Source organism: Cloeon dipterum, chromosome 4 (assembly GCF_949628265.1).
Source record: "Cloeon dipterum chromosome 4, ieCloDipt1.1, whole genome shotgun sequence".
Taxonomy (NCBI): domain Eukaryota; kingdom Metazoa; phylum Arthropoda; class Insecta; order Ephemeroptera; family Baetidae; genus Cloeon; species Cloeon dipterum.
In genome coordinates, this window is record NC_088789.1 from 19179537 (window position 1) to 19201420 (window position 21884).

At 38.8% G+C, this 21884-nt stretch overlaps 2 protein-coding genes across 2 annotated transcripts in view; one reads left to right on the top strand and one right to left on the bottom strand.

The window, feature by feature from the left end:
* Positions 1-8099: 8099 nt before the first annotated feature.
* LOC135943344 (neuropeptide-like protein 31) lies at positions 8100-10380 on the top strand. The gene is made up of 2 exons (XM_065489822.1): positions 8100-8258; positions 9951-10380. Exons 1-2 carry the CDS (start codon positions 8238-8240, stop codon positions 10203-10205), a joined length of 276 nt encoding a protein of 91 aa, XP_065345894.1. The 5' UTR covers positions 8100-8237; the 3' UTR covers positions 10206-10380.
* Positions 10381-16948: 6568 nt separating this feature from the next.
* The window catches only part of LOC135943245 (uncharacterized), a 110721-nt gene continuing 105785 nt past the window's right edge, over positions 16949-21884 (bottom strand). Inside the window, exon 13 of the mRNA XM_065489699.1 lies at positions 16949-19765. Coding sequence (XP_065345771.1) covers positions 19385-19765 — 381 coding nt within the window. The 3' untranslated portion in view covers positions 16949-19384. The remainder of the gene's footprint in view (positions 19766-21884) is intronic.

The window sequence follows — 21884 nt, forward strand, 5'->3', positions numbered from 1 at the left end:
CCTTGGCAGCGAAAGAGCCATCAAAAGTGGCGCGAAACGAAATTACTCGCGGGTGCGCTCGTTATTAAATTGCACGCACGCGACAAAAGGGAGCGAGCGAGGAGGAGGATTACGAGATGAGATGGCACTCGAGAGAGAAAAGGACAGCAGCTGCGTTCTACATGGCTGACCTGATTCTCCACGCCAACCTGAGTGCCCTTGCCAGGTTTATTGTGTCGTCCCTCAGGACGCTCGTGCATGTTTTCCATGCAAATTGCCACAACGCAAACAAAACGAAACGAGGTTGTCCACGAGTGAGCCGCAGTTTTTTCTCTCCCTCGTTGCGGTTTTTGCGCTCTCAATCGCGCTGAGTTTGTGTTTGTAAGTGTTGATGTGTGCTCGACAACTCTTTGATTAATTCCCAAAGCAACCTGCTCGTTCTTTTGTGCTGACGCGGCTTTTTTACTCTCGCCGGCGCTGCTGTGTTCTTGTTCTTGGCTCCAGCACTGCAAGACGTGTCTTCTTTTTCTCGTTTTGCACAAAGACCACGGAATGATTTCCTCGTGAGGAGTTTCTAAATTGTTGGAAATAAATTCGTTTATCTGCCAATGTCGAAAGTCGAAATACATTTCATTTGTAAAAGAAAAGAGGAAACTGCCTCGTAGCTTAATTATAAGGAAATAAAAAGTTTTTCCCTCGCTTTAAGATCAATAATAATTACACAAAAAATATCAGTAAAAGTTTTGACTGTAAAAGTGGATTAGTGTAAGAACTGCTCATAGGATGTAAAATTGTTCAAATGAAGAGAAACAACAAAATTTGCATTTGAGACCAACAATATTTTTGTTGGCATGAAAAATAAGTTCAATAATTTATTTCCTATCATTTATTTTTAGAGATAAAAGAGGGAAAACCCTAGAACAACTATTATAATTTACAGGCCTTTCCAACAAATCATAATAATTCAAAACTGAATTTTTCAACTCACATTTATGGCGGAAATTTCAGTCCATGGCTAATTTTTGCTCTTAAAACAAACTGGAAATCAAACCTGTAGGAGATTTACAAGATTAACCAAAATCCAAGATTTCTTCCCCGGGAGCCAACTTCCAGAGAGAAAAATTGCGCGTAGTTTAACACTAAATCCCTCCTGCATTCAAAGCGTGTACGTCGATGTCATTTTTACTGCGGCAGCGGCAGCTGTAGCATTTCCTGCAATAAATTATGCCGATTAACTCTCGCGGGTGTTGGCTAAAGTAGCACCCAGGGTGCAAAAGAAGATAGCTCCCTTTGAGAGAGTGCAGCAGCCCGGTCAAACGAGACGAGAGTGCTCCGTGGTAATCACAAGAGCGCAAAACGAGGTCAATTCCTATGTGGGAATGTGTGCACTTTGCACTCGCGGAGCAAACGCATTTCAGCAAACCTCAAGTGCAAAGCGCATCCATAGGATGAGTTTTGCAAGCCGCAACGCCAACGCAAACATTTGCCTACGATTTGTGAAACCGTGTAAATCTACACACGTGAACTGCAAATGTTGAGTATATGTAAAACGGAAAAATGGAAAAACGCACTTGTTTATATATACATTGTAGGTGGAGAATACAAATATGTTTAGGGAATAGAATTTCAGTCAATCGAAATTTCTCTGCGTCTGATGAACTTTTAAACAATTGAGCAAAAATCATGCAATTTTTAGGCTTTTCGCCTGATTGACAGCGCTCTTAAAATCGTCTAAAACTTTTGGAGCCCAAAATCTTCTAATGCTGCTAAAATTTGATATTTTTCAATCAATTATAAAATTTTATAGCTATTGCTGAAACCTTTTGCTTCTAGAAGTAGAAATAGCCAATTTAATGTTGAAATGTAGTCGTTATATCCGTTTTTTAGAGTTTTGCTCTATGTTAATGAAAGTTGGACTCCAAATCACATTTTTCTTTTGCTTTTCCCTTGTTGAAACTTGTTGTAACTTGTATTTTTGTCGAAATTGTAATTTTTCTTGATGTAAATGTTGCCAATATGAGAACTGTATGTACCTGGATTTTCTGTATCTTCTTCACTGTCCTTTTTACGATGCGCTTGGTTATCTTCTTGGTGCCCGGACAGGTCCGCCCCGGGACACCCGCGCAAAGGAGTCCTGAATCGATGATCGCGTCGTGTCTCGCGCCCCCGATCCCTTACTGTATGGTCACCTTTTCCTTTTCCTCCTGGCGGAAAAACTTGGTTCGTCTCGTCGCCACTGGAAATTTAGTTGTTGCGGGGTGGCCGCACGGGTAGGAAAGGGAATGAACTGCTCTGTGTGGCTGCTAGAGACTGACTAATTTATTTTACACTCCGTACTCTCTGCGTGCACACATACATGAAATACCTTAGTGATATATTTGGGATATAACAATCATGTCTTTATATTTACTTATTTTTTAAATTTTAACTAGAAACCAAAACAAATACGTGTGGTGTTGTTCACGGATTAAACAATCACTTTTCTTAAATTGTAAGAAAACTTTTAGAATACTTTCACTTGGTTAAAAAAATGATGAATGAAAATGAAGAAAAAGCGCACTGCAATTAATTTGTTGTAATTTAATAAAAAATAAATTAACGTTCGTTTCTCGTGCGCTCGTTTTAAAGCCTGAAATAAAAATACAGCCTTAGTTGAAAAACCTGATACCCGCAACTTTCGTTCATCTCGCTGCTGAGGGTTGATGTTTCTCCCCATCTATCATATTGCTGAAGTATTGGCAAAGTACTGTGCAAATTGAAATTGGATACACCTGTTTTCCTCTTCCATTATATACTATATATGCAAACAGAACCAGCAACTGACTTGTGTGGCGAATGGCAGAGGCAAGATCAATAATACACACTTTGCTCCTGAAGGGCGCCGTGAACGAATATTGATGAAGTGAAATTAATCTTGCAGCGTGAAATGATCGAATTGTGCCCCAAATCGTGCGTTCCTAACTCCTCTCTCATTAGCTGAATGCGGTTGTGCATGCGTCCTCGAACTTGCTGGGCCGCACAAACTTTCCACTTAAAAGTTCGAATTAGATTTACTGTCCTGCACACAAAAACACCCACGCGCGCACTGCACTGCTGCTGCCGTTTCTGAGAATTTCCTTTCAAGCCCCCTGCAAATTGCAATATCCATTATGACCTGTCGGCGGTGGAAAAAAATCAATCTGGAAATGACAGCAAAGTGTGACAGCCGCTGTGAATGGGAAAAAACGAATCGAGGTAAACTGAATTAAAAGCTATATATAGCAAAGTGCTCTTAAACACTAATTAAAATGCATAATTCCGCAGCTCCAGCAGCTCTCAAAGCCAGATTATGCACTGGTGTAGCTGAAATGAAAAGAACGAGTTAATTAAAACCGACGTCCCTTTGCACCCTCATTGCGTGCATTTTTACTTTTTAATGTTGATCCTTTTGGAGTACAAAGAACTTCAAAGCTCTCCAACGTGAGCCAGACTTTCTTTTGTGTGAAAACTGAAAGAGTTAGGCTATCCAGAACACAATGCTGCGTGTTCTGCTTTATTGTTTTTAATCACAAATTCACGCTGCGCTGCACTTGCAGCTCATGGTGTTGCGTAATAATAATTTGCTCTAAATGGCGTGTGAAAAAGTAATTGCCTTTTATAATTTTATGCAGCGCTGAGTTTTTGCACTTTATGGTGACAGATTTGTAGGGTACCTACATTCCGTCAAACAATGACCATTCTGCAACACACAAATTCCCACAACTACAGCTTTAATAAAATTCATAATATAGGAAAATACTGCGCATCATAATTCCTTCCTTATATATTTGGTGACCCCCGACGATAGACGCTGGATGAAGACAGCCAATACTCAAGAATTTTTCAAACTGGAAGAGGCCGCTCAACAATTAACAAGAGTCAAACTACAACGGCAGGGTTTAGTGGCCGACAGCTCCTGCCAAGAGGTCACAGGCCGACTCTTTATAACTGATAAAAACTCAAAAGTACAATTTTTGATCGATACAGGCGCTGACCTTTGCGTTTTTCCTCGATCATTAGTTGCTGGCCAATCACGGTGCCCCTACAGATTGTTGCATTAAATTAAACGTATAAGCGCAATTAAAATTAGTTTCTAAGATACAAATAAATATTTTTCTGATTTGAGAGATTCGATCTGGACTATTACAGGACTTTGAAGACCTTTCTTACACAAAATTTAATGGAATTTTTTGAAAAGTTTATCTAAGGAAATAGTCTGTATTAGACGGTTTCTTAGTTAATTTAGCGCATATATCGTTTTGTAGAATAAGTCAAACGTGATGTAAACATGGCATTTTATTTAAAGGGAAATCTTTATTATTTCACCATTTTTGGTAAGAAGTTTGCTAAAAGAAAAATTGAAAATTCTCGTACATTTTCATTTATTAATGGTGAAAAGAGGTCAAGTTACCTTTATTAGATTAGAATATTATGATGCTGTGTTCCCTTTCATTTTGTTTTATATAATTCCCCTAGGTAAAAAAGTTGACAAAAGGTCTTAAAATTTTGAAATGAAACCGGCTTGTTGAATACAGGATCAGAATTTAGTCTAAAAAAAGATGAAAATATTTTTGTAACTAAATATTTCGAATATTTCAACTTGAATTTATTAAAATTGAAACAAGTGCTAAAATCGCAGATTAAGATAATTGATTTTTTTTGCATGATTCGTGTTTATTTGATAGTCCCGTAAAAGCTCAGAAAAATAATCGACCGTTAAATATCTTCTGTTTTAAGTGACAATCAAAATTGATTCACAGTAATTTTCCCTTTGTGCCATTGGAAGCATACTCAAATATATGTATAATGACTAGTTAAATTGTTGCAACTAATATTGAAATAAAAAGGAATCATGCTCCTTTATGTGTATTGATTAATTCAAATAATGCAATAACAGAAGATGACACTAATTAATCATTCCATAGATTTTTTTGCCTGTCTGGCGCTACTCAAGATGACCAAGCAATTTTCTCTTTCCGGGATTTTCCTCCGCTAATATAGTTAACATCGCAATTTAATGTATCTTTGATCTGTTGTGTGTGCAGCCAAGTAATTTCCAGCCGGTCTGCACCGCTTCGGGATAATGGAGGCAGCGCAAAAAAGCCGACTTTGACCTGTGGCAGTGGGCAAAAGTTCAATGCCTGCCTGCGCGCCAGGGAATCCCTACCGAGTGAACCAAGTCGGGCGTTTGCGAAGCCTCTTTGCTTCATCTTTCTTTGTGTTCGTGATTGTTTTCACGCTTTATTTATCGTTGCACGCCGCGTCGGAGCGTATAGTCTTTTTTCCAACAGGCGGGGAGTCTCGAATTCACTCTCAATTTTGCAGGAATTCTTTCTGCTGCCGAACGTGTGGGCTTTGCTGAGAAGAAATATAAAGAAGAGCCGCGGGCAAAGCCAGTTTAACTGCTCGCTGCTCATCTCTTCTCGCTCAGGAGAAGCGTTTTAATGGACTAATTAGGGATTTGCATAATAAGGACTCTCAATTAACGGCGCTATTATTTTTTAATTTCACAGACCAGAATTTTTATTAAGCCGCAGCATCTTAACGATGTGATAAAATTTTGTACGTTTTTTGCTCTGCTTTTGTTTTGGGTCTAATGGATTCGGGCTATTTGCGCGGTAGTCGTTTCAACGAAATTCACGTGTTCACTATATGACCTCTGGGGAATGCCGACAGTAATTTTTTACTCCTCTGATTCATCTCCTGAGCAAACATATAGCGCGGAGAATCGTCTGTCATCCTTATATTATGGAGCCGCAAGCACTTATGTGTGGGAAAATTGACCATTGTTGCTGCGCTGCGCGCGCGCAATATAAAGACAACAAGGTTTTTTCCCTGTTCCAAATTTGTCTGGTCCAAGATTACTGTAAATTATTGTACGCACAATAGGCAGCAGTTTTGTGGCCGCTTTTGATGTGCCTTGGAGCGATCGTGCTCAAACTATTGCAAGGTCACGTGTGCTCATTTCGTGTAACATCAAATTTTCCCCGATGAAATATTAAAAGGCCTAGTAGACATTTTGGTCAGAGTTAGGACTTCAAGACGATTGATTTTGTTCTGAGCTTCCAATTTTCATTTAGGCATCGAATAAGCACGATTTATGCTATTTAAAGACTTTGACTGCTCTTCGCCTTTATAAAACCATTTTAAGAGTCCACAAACCGTCTATTTTATAAACCTTTAGTTAATTATGACACCTGTAACTTACTAACATGGGAATATCGGTTTAAAGTATGGTTTTAAATAACTTACAAAATCAACAAATACTTTTTAGCAATTTTACGACCTTCATTAATTATTTTTGTCATGCAGTTTCACGATCACATCAATTACACAATATATTTTATGGTTTTGTGAGCTATATTGTCAGTTTCAGATTTGTCTGGAATTAGAGGAAAATAGTTTATTATTTCCTAAATAGTCTACGTTTTGTCTAAGACTATATTCAATTTCATCGAAAAAACTTCTCGAATGTCGTGTTTTAATTTTTCAACATTTAAAAATTAAAAATAGTTAAGGAAGAAACTTTTTTGTTTGAAGAGGAAAAGACACAAGCGAGTGTTCAAAGCAAGTTTTGTACACAATTCAATTACAACAACTTAGCTAATTGCGCCGGCAAGCGATAGCGCACCATCGGTTGGCCGCCGCACTTTCCGTCTTCCGTGAACTTCACCTTCGCACTGTGGCAATGACCAGAAACTTTTCACTGACAACACCAGTTAGATGCTGAAAATAGTTTCACAACATTTCATCCTGCGAGTAAGAGTAAAATTTTTTGGTACGGAACCTAAACTTTATTTTAAGTAGCCGAACTTTGTGTGCGTTGAGAGCAAATTATAATTCAATTAGTTGAGATGCCCAGAGCGAGTTTCCGACTTTGATAGATGATACAATTCATGAACCTGTATCCGAGAGGAAGCGAGCAGTGCTAACACAGGCGTTTCTCCTTCTTGTTGTATACAATTGAATCAGCATATTTTTTTAGTTTAAATTTATCAGGATGAAATAAAAATGTACTCATTTAATTTCCAATATTTACCACACTGTCTAATAAAGATAAGAAAAACTAACAATTAGTTCGAATAATTAAACATGATTAATTTGCAGCATGTTGGGGAGTCTCCTTCTCTTGCACGAATATGTTCCTATGGCTAAAATAATAAAAATACTGTAACCGAAGATTCTATTTCTCTTCCATAATATAAGTAATTTTTAGGCGATACGTGTCCTTATCATATGTGATCGTCTACGTGTTTTTGGTTGAAATGTTAACGTTCCAAACAGTACACAAATTCTTATTATAAAAATCAGCGCTTGTTCTTTAGAATATAACAAATATTGCAACTAAACTTCCTTCCCGCAAATTAATGTTGTATATGAGGTGTTGCTTTGAACAAGTTCATGCCCGTCAGACTCATAACCATCCACTTAATTAGCACTCATCCATCAAAACATCGCAGCGTTTTGCAAAACTTTGCTGCCAGTTATAGCGCAGGGAAAATTTTTCACATCCGGCTTTGTTTTTGAAGCAAAACTTCATCCCTTTTCTGGTGGCGATGGAGGGCTCAAAGTTGCTCCCAGCAGGGTGATAATTAATTATTTTGCTGCGGAGAGCAGCATTTTTGTGGCTGCAAATTTCGCAACTTACCAGACGACGTCGACGCCTCAAATATTAGCCGGCTTATAGAGCGTTCAGCCGTGAAAATCCATTTTGTAATAAGCTAACAAGTTAAAACCGAGACTTTTATGACTTAGCGGCGGGGTATTAATTGGTGACTGTGCAGCCGGATTCATTACTTAGAAAAAACGTGCAGCAATTAGGAAGAATCACAAATCACGCGATTGATTGCTTTGCGATGAGGACATTATATACGGCGCGTGGAATTTTTTTACAACTGGAAATCGTGCAAACCACAAATGGAAGAGTCAATAGCGTTTCGCACAATGAGCCCTTGAGCCAGTTTTGTGCAGCGAGTAACAATAATCTTAGTGTCAGTTTTACCCGAACGCACTCGGTGGTTCCTGGATCCTTGAACTTGCAGCCCACCGGAGGAGTGGCAAAAGTGAATCAGCCGGGAGGGGAACCAACACCAGGGTAGCGGCCGAGACGAAAAGACGCAGAAAAAAGTGCGAGAGAGGGGAGGCTTGTGCCATCCTGACCGACGAAAGCCGGTATAAAAGAAGCCGGTGCGCTTCTTCAGAACACAGTCGACCGAAATTCGTCGTCAACACACAAAAACATGAAGTTCGCACTACTGCTGGTGAGTTTCTCTGCAGGATTTTTTTTTGCACGGCGTTTCAAATGCCATTTTTTATTATACCTCTTTTGCAAAAATAGAAAAAACAGGAAAGCCATTTTTACTTTTCTGTTTCACATCATTTTTATCTCTGAGTTCTTTTAGCTGCTTCCACGCTCTCCGATTCTCGCCCCCGCAATTGATTTTCCATGCCACGTCCCGCACATTTATCTTTTCATCCCCTGATCCAATTTTCGCTTCGCGGAATCTTTCCATTGCCACAATGGAAAATTTTACGCGTACAATCTGCATGCAATTTCCAATAAACTGCAATTTTGTTCCCCAGCATGCAGGTGGAGTGCATACTGCAAACAAAATGTATTTGCATGCACTTCCTCCTCAACCGCCATCCGCACGAACGACTCCGCGGTGTAAATGCACCGCAATTCGCGTTGCAAATCACTTTTTCCCGGCTTTCCGTTCGATACCGTGCATTGAGATAGCTCCCTGAAGTCATTTGCGATGCAGTAATGCAGTCGAATTGCTTTCCCTTGTGCGAGAGTTACGTTCTCATTCCTCCAATGGACACTTTTACGGAAGTGCAAGCGAATAAACTCTGCTTATTCGAGGGATGATTTCACTGCTGTCCGTAATTTGCAAAACTCCGGCTGACGTGACTGCGGATGAATGCAAATTAATCGAGATAAGCACGCGGTAATATCGCTTTTTACAGCCAAAAATTAATTAATCCACGTTGCGTAACCTGGCAAAATTAATTCAATCTTTATAACCGGCAAATAAACCGCGATTCTACAAAATGGGGCCTTTTGCTACCTGCTTAATTAATTTTTCGGCGGTCGAGAGTGCGGCTGAAACTTTTTGCGTGTGACCAACAGCCAGATTATTATTTCGCTTGGAACTAAATTCGAGCTTAAAAGCTCGGCGAGAGCGTTAATATTAAAGCGGCGGTCCTTTGTACCCCTTATGAAAACATTTCCTTAACGCCGGCGCGAGTAATGAATAGCTCTCGAGTACTTTTTGATGTTGCTGCTTCGGCAACTTTTTCTCCTTTCTTCGCCAAGAGACGCCGCCGCGGCTGCTTATTGCACGCGGCGTGAACACTTGGGCGTGACGAAAAGCCGCCCCCGCGCTCCACGAAAGAAAGACAAATCCAGCCGAAGCCACTGATTGTTCAACCCTGAAAGCTTCCCGATTCGCAACTTTTCTCCTTGAATTGTTTGATGCGCGCATTTCGACCCCTGTGGATTTTGTGAGAGTCGCAAGCGTTATTTGCACCTGAGTTTGCGGTTGGAAATTAAATCAGCGTGAAAAGTGAGGGCTCTTTGATGTCTCTGCTCTCTGATTCTCACCTAAAGTCTGATTTCGTCATTCGTAATTCCTAAAAATTATTTAAAACAGTAATACTGTAAGATAGTATACATTTCAAGGTGAGACATTTCATAAAATAAAAATTTGTAAGTGGTTCACGCGGAAAAAACATTCCACTTGACAGGATAAAATTATAATTTAATGCATCATTTCTGCCGCAATCTACTGAACCGGTTTTAGTCTGCAACAAGAAACATACAATATTTTAACGTCTGTAAAAAACTCCAAATGGATGGTGGAGCCATCTGTCAGCAGTTTCTTAATTAAATTCTTCTTACATCACGATGAATCATTTTTTTCTGACCGTCTCTTCCAATTTTGTTTCAGCTCGTTGCCCTGGCCGTTGTGCTCAGCACAGCTTACGCTCAAGACGTTGAGCAGCCTGCCGAGGCCGCCCCCGCCGAGGGGGATGACCTGAGCACAGCTGAGCACCGCTACTGGGGCGGCCGCAGGTACTACGGCGGATACGGCGGATACGGAGGATACGGTGGATACGGCGGTTATGGAGGATACAGGCCCTACGGCGGATATGGAGGCTACTACCGCAGACCCTACTACGGTGGATATGGATACCACGGTTAAGCTGCTTGCCTGATTTGCAGACGACAACTTGCCTCCGCCGACGACCCCAAGACGTACACACCACCATGCCAGTTTCATTATCACTGATTTTGTATGATCAATTTGCTTGTACAATTTCGTACTGATAAATCCATTTGTCGCATTTATAAACAATAAATTGTAAATTTATATAGAACGCAAGGAGTTTTGTTTTGACACGCGAAAATTTATCACTTGATCTTGGCTTTAAATCGAAACTTTTCAGGTGAATAGAGAGTTAATTTGTTTCAATCTAGGTTCCGAAATTCTTACCCATTTTTATTTTTTATCTCAATTTAAGAAATCTGTACGTGAAGCGGGTTGGTCACTTAGATACTATTTATTAGATCAAAAACCATTTCTTTAGCAAGCAAGTTAAGTGTACTGTTTTTTCTAAATTATCTTAAAAAGACAAAGAAGTGATATTCTTCAATCATAATTTTTCTAATGAATATTTTAAAATTTTAATAGTTTATAGATTTGATACAAAATCCATTGATTTTTTTCTAGTGGGTTTTTTAAACAAAGAGTTTGCTTGTCAATGTTCATCCTCTCAGGTTGGATGTTACGCTCAGGGATTGCGTGGTTTGAAAATTAAATAAAGTTCTATCAAAATTATCTATCCCCTTTTTCTCGGAAAACACTTTTTTAGATTACCATTAAATAGTAAAACGGCAATTTGAAGCGTTATAGACCATTTCAAAACAGAAATATACTACAAGCTTGCTCATCATAAAATTTTTGAAACTTATATATGACTGTTTTTTTATTTTACGACAGTCTCAACATTTCAAATCAGCCTATTTTTATTTTTTTTCCAATTCAAACCATCGAAGAGGTTTAAACTTTATTGAAAAAATAAAAATTCAGTTTCAGTACAAGAGGAATAACCTCAATGTGTTTGAACACTGTTCAAAACAGCAGCTCGCAAGTGATGAAAAATTGTAGATGGGCTGACGGGACGAAGGGCGTGTGTCATGTGTCAGCAGCAGAAGTATTTGTTTGCTTGTGAATTGAAGCTGAAATGTAAATGGCTGTGCAGCCGGCGGCCACATGCCCGTGGTGGACGTACGGAGTCACCTCTCAATAATTAATTAGTATTTGCACTTGTGCTTGCTGTTGGCTGCTGCTGCTGCTACGTCGTTAACACTCGCGGCGGCGGGCGCCGAGAGGAGGCCAGATCAAATAGCGAGACCCCGGCAAGGCGCGCGTTTGTGTGTGCACATCCACTCACACGCTTATATTTTGCTGCGCATTGCACGGCGTGTATTGTACACGTTCCACCATTCGATGCAGATGGAACCACCGCAAGAGTGTGGAGAAGAGCTCCTTGCTATTTTTATAGCAGTTATCACCTGTGATTCTGCGTCTCGCTATGCACCTTTTAACCTTGTTAAAGGGTGTGAATTTTTCTCCTCTCGGCTTGGTTTTTAGTCCAAATAATTGAAATACTCCAATTTTGAAAAATTTGTTTTTGTTAAATTTTCAAAATAAGCCTTGAAGTTGCCCTATGACTCGTGTGAACTTGTGAGAAAATTTCAGAGTGGGTTTCTCTTTTTGTTTCGAGAAATTCCATTTCAAAACTCGCCTTTTTTGTGTTTTGCTAATAATATTGACTCCAAATCTCTGGTTCAAATCAGAATGGTCAAAACTGCACACCGTTAGACTCGTCCTGACCTCTCCTGACCAGCCGAAGGGTTTAGGGGATGGGGGAGCTAAATAGCGTCTTTTTTAATGCAAGAAATGAAAATGGTTATTTTCAGATATTTGAACTGTTCTAAAAATTCCGTTTATATTTTGGAAATTTCCGGAGAGTCTCCATTGCCGGACATTATACCAAACACTAATTTTTATTTTGCATGATTTTTAATAATTTAAGGATTTCAATGTAAATCGTTTTAAATTTGCTGTTTGCTTTTGAAAGAGTACAGTAAACAACAGTAAAATATACAAATTCAAAATGAATTTCAGCAATATGGCTTTCACTGCTTGTATTGAAAAATTCATTTTATTAATGAATTAGAAAAACCGAACAAATGTTATGCCTAATTAATATATTTTTGTGTATATTTTGTGCAAGATCTTTAGTTAATTTTATCATTGTGTATTCTTTTTAACTGCATGTGTATACTTAATAAGACATTAATTAATGGCTGAAAATAAAGGCAGTTGAATTTGAAGGAAGATAAAAAATTACAGTTGAATATTAATTGTGCTTGGTGTAGGAGCCGATTAAAAGCTTGGCGTTATCGCCGCTTCCCCGCCTTTTTTACCGTAGCGGCCGAAAATTAACGCGCAACGATTAATTAATGTGTGGTCTGCCGTGCGAACCAGCGTCGTCGGGTCGTAAAAAGCTTCAGGGAAAAGGGACACAATTGGCCGTTTTACTACCCTCGGTGAGCGATAAAATTAATTGAGCCCGCAAGAATTTTATTGTGACGTGGAGCGCGCGCGCGGCGCATTCGAACTGATCGGACACTGTGCACCGGAGCAAAAACTGGCCGGACCCGTTGCTGTTACATATTCGGCTGGCAATCAATTCTGCTACGAATAAATCAGAGGGTGACGCAGAGAATTCGCAGGATCAAAATTGGCTGGCGTTGGCGCTCGGCCGCGAAATCAAATTTTTTTGCGCGCTAAAACAATTTTTTACATTCGGCACACGCAGAAGAGGCAAAATTTGTAAATGGCAGACTCGAAAAATATCAAATCTGGCTCCAGTAAAATCAAAAGCGTAAATTTGTTATATCCTTGGATAAAAATTGAAACATGAATTATAAGCTAAAAGTTACATCATTAAGTGTAATAATTTTAAATCTGAATAATTTAATCAATAACAACAAATAAAAGTTATCGGCTAAAGATAAATTTTCAACATAGAACATCGACAATTTATTTAGGCACGTTTAGCACAGATAAAAATTCTGCTCATTGCAGTGTTTCGAGGGATTACACGGTTGTTAACTGTCAATGTAACCTGTCAATTAATCAACGGGATACAAAAATCCCGACGGAAAAAATGCTGAATTCTGATCCCTATGTGAAAGCTACACCTGTGATGACGTGAATTTTTTATTTTGGATTTACTAGCCTATTTATATTTCAATCTAAAATTTGCACCGGTAATTTTCCCACGGGATTTATTTCCCATTACTATTACTATTTTATGTCAAATTCAATTACATCCTCTCTATTTAAATTAATCTACTAAAATTCTGAATTAAAAATCCCTTTATCCACAACCGTTTTCGGAATTCAACTAAGCCTAACTCTCTAGATGATAGAAGTCTTTAAAATTTAGTCCTTAAAAAATCCAACTATGGTCAAATTTTTCATCTTCGCCTTGCATTAAAGTGGATCAGTTCAATTTTTATTTTTCATTTAAATATGCTCTGAAGATCGGGAAATAGCTATTGCCCGTTCAAATTCCTGAGAAAATCTGCTCCAAAGTCTGCACTTTCTCCTTATTGAAAATACATTTCGCCGTAAGGTGAACTTACCTGACAACTCGCACACCGTTGAATAGATAGCGACGAGAGGAATCGAAGTCTAGTACAAATCATTTTTACTGCTGATGTGCCAAAGATATACGCAAATAAAGTATACAATTCAAATTTCAATGTGATATTTTTCAAAACTATTTTTAATAAAAATTTGCAAACAAATTTATCTTCAAGGTAAAAATCAGAACAAAGAACACGTTTGTCTTAATTTCTGCATAGCACAGAGCAAAATATCGGTTTAATGGTGTGTGTCTGTCAAACAGTCCGGAGCAAAGGTCCAAAAGTTTCTGTCTTATGTGGACAACGCTGAAAGAGTTGGCCGAATTTTCCGTTTGTGCCTCATTTCACTCGTTCCGCTGCGGTCACTCTTTGGGGTCGGCAGAGCGTGCAGTCCCTTTTCTAAAAACTTTGATTGCTTGCTTTTCAACAGTGTCAGTTAATTGTTCGGCCGGCAGATAAATATCACGCCTTTCCACACGCTCCGGCTTAATTACTCGAGGCAAACACCGAACTCGCCGAGCTATTGATTGATGAAGGCGGCCGAGGGTACATTCCAGCCCCCGCAACTCAGCTTCAATCGGCTGTCGGTCACAGAGAGCGCACTTTAATTGATTTTATCTGTCCGCGGAAAACATTTTCAGAGCAGCAATGAGGGACCAGAGAATACAACCGAATCTGGAAATCTATACAACCCGCGCGACGCCGTCGACGAGCGGAATGTATAACTCACTCACTCCTCTTCCATTCCGCGCTGCCTGTTTGTGCATGTTTACAACAGAATAAAACGAAACGGCGAGCAAAAGGGAAAGTTAATTAGCTCGCTGGAGCATGCATGCCGCGTGATGAATGAAACAACAGCCACTGTCACGTATTCCATTCGTTTTATTTATTCTCCATCAAACCCTGTCAGAGCAAGAGCAAGAGAGAATCAGGGTTGAGAATTTAAGACGAACGCCTTTTTCTTTATTTATTTTTCATACGAAAAGAAGCCTCAATATTAAGACTTTTCAGCCTAAATGAAAACAGTTTGGAACCATCTTTTAAGTTCAAAATAGTCTAACACTATAACCAATAACTTGTAAAGTCTGAAAAAAGCAACAAAAACACATAAAATTCAAATAATCGGTGCATTTAAACTTTTACAACAATATTTTTTTCTTGTTTTTCAATAACCTAAAAGATTATTTTTGAAACTTGATTGTTCTAGTAAAGGGAATAGCAAAATTAATAGTGAAAATTTTTATCGTGTTTAATGAAACACATTCACAAAAACTGTTGGTTTTGCATTAAAGTTGTTAAAAAAGGTTTTGCCAGTTGATCTTGGGAAATCCCATTAATATGTCAATTTTTTCATAAAACATTAACAAAATTAGTCAGAATTATTCCTTAAAACAAAAATTCTTAAAAAAATACCATATACCTATAAAAATGTGGTGTAATTGGCAAGAAAACCACTAGGGAAATGGACAAAAAAAGTCTAAATAAGACGTCTAAATGGAGCCCAAGCCTGTCTAAAAATATCTTTCTTTTCTGTAAAAAACGTCTAAAATTCCCAACCCTGGGGAGAATACTGGATCTGTCGTTTGGAGCTGTACCACATCGTCCGGAAGCGAAGGTTCCACGCGGGGGAGGGCGAGCCGCCGAGCAACAGTGACGCGCGTGGAGATAAAGAAATGGAAAAAGTTCCAGCGAGAAAGAGAAGCCGACGACAACTCTCTGCTCTCTATCCTTGCATAGAGAGGAGAATGCGTGATCAATACACGGCAGATGAGCGGGGTGATTTCCGCGAGAGTTAAGTTCAATTTCAAACGCATTGTCATTCTAATTTGAAAGCGATGAAAACTGGATCGAATGAAGCGTGTGCGCTCGCAAACACAATGGGAGGATCGGAACAGCAGCAAAATACGAGCTAAAGAGGAATGATACTCGTAAAATCAAGTAAAAAATTAGGGCAAGTACCTTTTTGTGAAGTTTTGGTCGCTCCAGTTAGGATTTTGATGTTTTTTGTCTTTTTTAAACTAAAAAATAAAAAATTTCTGCTTAATGAAATAATTTTCCCCCTTAAAAAATTATCTCAAGTTAACTGGAATACCCCATTCCGTTTTATTCTAGGTTTTAATTTAGTATATCTTAAAATTAAGTGGAGTTCTCATAAAATAATTAAAAAATTTAAATATTTTGGACTAGACTACGAGCAGATTCATTCCTCTTTAATCGTCAATAGACAGTGCACCGGAGTGACGACTGACGAGTTTGATTCACTGCGTGCAAAATTGATCACAATAGAGAGGAAGCTGCGAGGTTCAAATTATCATTATTTCGCGCATGCACCACCAAGCATTGGGAGTTCCACGAAAGCGAAATATTGAGTTGGCAAATTTCCATCACTCTGGTCTTGTTTACTGCAATGGATTGATTTCAACCCTGCCGGCTCTCGGAATGCCAGACTTATGCAGGTGAATGGACCAAATTGAATTAATCCGCGTTGATCGTGAAAGACGGGCACATCACGCGTATTCAATTCACACAACGCACCACGCGAGCGAGTGAGTGTGTGTGTGATCTAGGATATTAATCAGAGCGTTGCCCACGCGGTTCGCCGCTGGACTGCGGTTGATAGACCAGCGGCATAATGTCGTTCGTTGCATTAGGGCGAGTGTTGTAGCTCGCTTAACAAGATTTGATGCGAGATAATTTGCCATGTAAGCATGAAGATTGTTGTGGGACTTGTACATGCACAGACCGCAATAATCCAATAATGCCCATGTCTATAAATAGATCATGAAGATCATGGTCGAAAAGACAAAGCTTAATTAAATTTAATCAAAATTCTCCTCTGATGGTAATAAAAAAAGCTTTCGAAACACGTGGAGTTCTTTGCTCCAAGGTAAATTTGTATACATGATACAGCGCCCAGAACTAACCCCTTTGGAAAAATTCTAATTTTTTCTCGGAAAATAAAAAATGAACAATAGCAATAAGTTAGTATTATTGTTAAATACATACTGCCTATAAAACCAGAATTACCTAAATTGCACAAAAACTATTTTTGAAATTTTCTGCAATTATTCTAAACATTTGTAAATATACACTGATCTTTCTGGCTATACAATTTCATTAAATTAAAAATTTCCTTTGAGTTGATGCCACGGTATTGTCTAAAAATCATCTTTGATAAATAGGGGACGAAGCTAACTAAAAGGAAGTCAACAGATGGTTAAATTTGTTTCAGTAGTCATGTCTTTTATTTTATTCAACATGTAACATCCGTCAGTTTTGAGAATTCTATTGCACAGACGAAAGGAATGAGTATAATTCGGATAATTTGACATCATAATTATGCAGGAAAGATTATGTTTTTTGATATCAAATCAAAATTTGATTATGAATTTTCTCAGCGGTTACAAGTAAAAATTATTTTCGTCAACACTCGCATTGCAATAACATTGTTTAGCGATTTATAATTTCACACCTAGTACACGCTTTTGATAAATTTCCAACCACAAAACACTCACTGCTTTGACCAGAAAGAGAGACAGAGAGAGAGGAAAAAAATATGTAAAATCCCGCTTTGACAGGGTATGCGTGCCCTGCATAAAAATTACAACGGTGAAATGGCTGCACTGGCTTGTTGTGCGTGCTTGTTTTGACGTATTTGCTCTGGTTCCATGCAACGACACAGCAAACATGCGAAATTGTACACGCGGTGGATTGATGAATTGCTGCCAGGAAATTAGAGGCTGGGTGGTCAATAGTTGTGCGTGTGTTCCAGCTACATCACATAAGATTTGTCCATTTCGTCTCCAACCTGAGGTTAATTATTTTTATTTATTGCGTTCGGAGCGAACGTCCAACAATAGTCTCCGATGAGCATGTTTAAATTCGGGGTTGTTGTGCGAATTGGACCGAATGGGCTCAGAATATTCGGTCCAACTGGACAACAGAGGTTGCGGAGGATTGTCCAGACACTTTGCTCCAATTCGGCACAGAGAGAACGATGTTGTAACATAAAGTTTAGTTTATAGCTATAGATATACATACCGTAGAATTCGGAAAACATTAACACATCGTCTCACACGAACTGGCTATTTACACGGTAAAAAATATCACAGACCTTAGATTACCTTCCGAGATTTAAAATGAGCCAACGTTGAATTATTTGGAATTTGTTTGCACACTGATTGGTCTCTAATTTAATTCGATTGAAGTGATTACCCTGGTCGGTCAGGTGGAAGATTGTCTAAGGAGTGTGGCTCGAGCAACAACATTTTATACATTTAGATATCACATTCAGTTTTGTGTGAATCTCTCACTCGGCTAATCCCTCACAAAGGATGCACTGTTAGCATGATATTTTCGCTCGGCAAGCCGCCAAAATCGATGCGAATGTTTTTGAAATTTCTCGTCGCCCTTGAGGAGTGAACAACTCGGTCTTTAAAGCAACAGCTGTTACTTCTGGCACACAGCTCCGTAAATGAGTTTCGAGTGCGCAGTTGGATTAACTTTGGCGATGATGTTTCGCCGTCACGACAACCAAATGCATAACTCACTTTGCTCGCAGCCTCCAGCTGAAGACGTCGAATTAGAGCGAGACAAAGAGGAAAATAAACTTTGCAGAACATATTTTCACGAGGCGGAAACACGATGCATAAAATTATCTCCACATAAAACTTAAATTAATATTATAAAAATAAAAACAATGTATTCAACCAAAATGTACAATAATCTTTGAATATTTCTTTAAAAAATGACGCCCATCAAAGTTTCAGATATATTTTTTGTATATGAAGAACACGAAATTTTTTTATAAACGGGGGCTTTCAGAGTTTTTAAGTTCATTTTGGTGTTTGAAGCCATTAACAGATAGTGCCACGATTAATTTATTAATTTTGTTGGTACTCCGACTTTGATTTCAGATTCAACCCTGCTACTGTGCTATCTTAGCGTAAAAATATTTAATTTTTCGTGGTGGAAACCAAAATCAGTTCCGCAAATTGCAGAAAATATGTAAGATTTTTGTTGTGAAAAACTGTTTTAAGGTTTCTACTGCAAGTTTGGTTTTCAGCACTTAAAAACGTCTTTTTACACCGAGGTGGCACAGCAGCAGGATATATAATCTGATATCGCAGAGTACCCGAAAATATATAATAATAATTGCACGGTGACGCCTTCTGTTGACGGCTTAAGATTATCTAATTCTAATTCTTTGGCTGAAAATAATTGAGCAAAATATTTCAAACATCTTTGGCAAACTCAGAAATAATATTGCTATTGCACATCAAATAAATAAATGTCATCGTGAAAAAATTGAAGAGATCAATGACGACTAGAATTCTGATATACGGGAGAAAAATTATTGCAATGAGTATACATTTTTACCAAATACTCACTTCTGAGAAAATTGTCCGTGAATCTAAGTCTTGATCACGGAAAAATTCCAAATTTTTATCAAATATCAACACAAAATTAAATTTGAATCGTACAATTTTTCAAGATGATAAAAAATCGTGATGACTTATATTACAAGATATTATTTTTTATCCATTGCACACTTTAGTATTTAATTGTTGGAAAAAAACACTCATAATTATTTGCATAGAAGTATTAAAAAATTATAAACAGTGCATCCCGCATGAATGAGCACGCAACATTACAACATTAGACAGAAATCTCGTTGGTGAAGTGCGTTTTGTCGTCGAGAGTGATGGTGCTGTTGGCCAGCTTGGTGAGGCTGCGGTTGAGCGCGGCCGACTCGACGGTCATGTCCAGCTCCTGCGACTCGTCCTCATTGTCCACGCTGTCAACGCGACCCATGGCGGCGCACACGATCTTGTCCGTCACCGCGGCTATCACATTGTTCAAGCTGTGGCCGTCGCGCGACTCGATCGGGCTGTCGTCGCCGTCGCCATCCTCGTCGTCCACCTCGCCGATCACGCGCTGGATGGCCGCGATTTTGCACAACACGCGACGGTTCGTGCCCATCTTCACGTGCCGCTGCCGCAGCAACTCCAGCTGCGAGCTCAGCCTGTCCAACTCCAACTGCAACAGCAATATTAGCAGCGATAAATTTCCGGTGCACGTGATTGCAGGTTAATTGACCTTTCCCAGGGTCACGGAAATTCATCTTGTTTTAACTAAATTAATTTCTTTTAATGAATTTCGTAAATAATAATGAAATGTAGCCGATGAGGTAGTGAAAATATAAGTCAAGAGCTTTATCTATTTATTTTTTGGAGAATCCTGCTCTGGCGCTATGAGCTCACCGAGTCCCAATAGCAGCGCCAAACGGAAAACATGGGGCTGGAGGAACCGGGTCTTAAATGAAAAAGCCGGTTCTCACAGCAAATCAGGAGAGGCAAAGTTTATTTAATCCTATAGAATTTTTAGCTGTTGAGCAAAACAGAAATGCTTTTCTAGGGGTTAAAAAAAATATATATTGAAAGTTGAGAAGCCGAGTTTTAATACTAAGCGATGAAAAAACGAGAAGCAGTGCGTCGCTGAGTAGTGCCAAAACAAGTCAAAGAGTTTGTGCGGGAATCGAGAGCTACTAACTTTTCCTCTTCGCTAGCCACCGCTGAATAATTACACGCGATTCAGCAGAGCACGTCGTGTTTACTTTGAAAGCGGTATTTCTTTGAGTCGTGCTCAGTGACTCTTTCAGCGCCGCATTATGCAAATAATGAATGGTCTTGGCTTACCGCAGCAATTAATAAGAGAGCTTTTAAAAAGACGCGTTGGTCACCAAGCATGCGGGCCACCCCATCAGAGACGGACGCGAACGAACGAAAAATCATCGCAGCCCCGCGAGGCGGCGCGTTGATCATTTTTATTGAGCTCTATTTCACGACGGAGAGAAGAATTGCGTCTATTACGGACGTGGACCGCTCCTTTTTTCCTTGCTCCGGATAAGGGTGCACGTTATTAATTATTTTTAATGGTGTTGCCTGCGCAGCGGCCTTAGATCAACAAGCAAGCAATGAGCAATGGGTAACTGCATGAATTGAGGTCAGACAAGAGTAATTTACAGTTGGAGAAGCATCACTTTTTTGCAACCTTCACAAGAAGCAAAGAGATTACATCATATCATGTCTAATTATTCCTCGGTACACTGCTGTATGTATTTTTTAAATCAGTTTGAGATTGAAACTTTTGTGGATTTTTATTTGAGATAATTCTGAATGTGGAGCATAGTTGCTCTGCTGATCCGCAATAAAATCACTTTTAATCTAATTCATGCATACTATCTGCAGTGTTTGTTCCATATAGTTTGCATGGATTATCTCAAATAAAAACCACAGAAGTTTCAATCTCATACTGATTTAAAAATACATATTCCCATTTTTCCTCAACTGAAGTAACCCTGACCCCATTTTTAAAGGGAAATTGAACTTAATTGGTGACTAAAATTAGCAGCTAGTTGAACAGCTTATTAGTTTGAACATAAAACTCAGCAATGTGCAAAATTAAGTCAACATAAAAGTTTAACGCTTCAACTTCAGATTTATTTAGTAAATATTTTTATTTTTAAATCCGCCAAAACAAATTCATGTGCCGTAAAATATTCTAATGAAAAATACCAACCTTTAAAAAAATTTCAACCGTAAAAGTTAAATAAAACGAGCATCCCTATTTATCAGCACTTCATTTTAAATGTTGGTTTTACATAATTAAACCCAAAAAAATGTAAGGAAACGCCCTCATTTCTATTCGGCTTTGAACATTAATGTGCATATTAATACGAACGGCCACAATTTTTGCAATTGATAATAAAAATAATTGCTTTCAACCCTGCGTTAATTTTCAAAATTCTTTGAGGATCTCAAGCGATTAAAAATTGACGATGAGTACGCAGATCATCATTTGCTGCAATATATATGTGAGGACGTTTTAGCTCTTACGGCGGAACATTAAAGCATTAATAAGACTAAAAGCGTATTAAAGTTTCACGGCTGCACTCTTTTTCCCGCGTCAAGGTGCGCTCTTTGAGTTATTAAAGCTTCATTACACTCGCGAGTATGACCCCCCAGGACGGGGAGCTCTAAGATCCGATAATAAATTCCGCTCATTTCCTGCTCTCCGCGTACTCGTGCAGAAAGTTTCATCTGCCGCTAATGCTATATTACTTTTTTCACGCGAACTTTGCTTTCAAAAGCGGAAA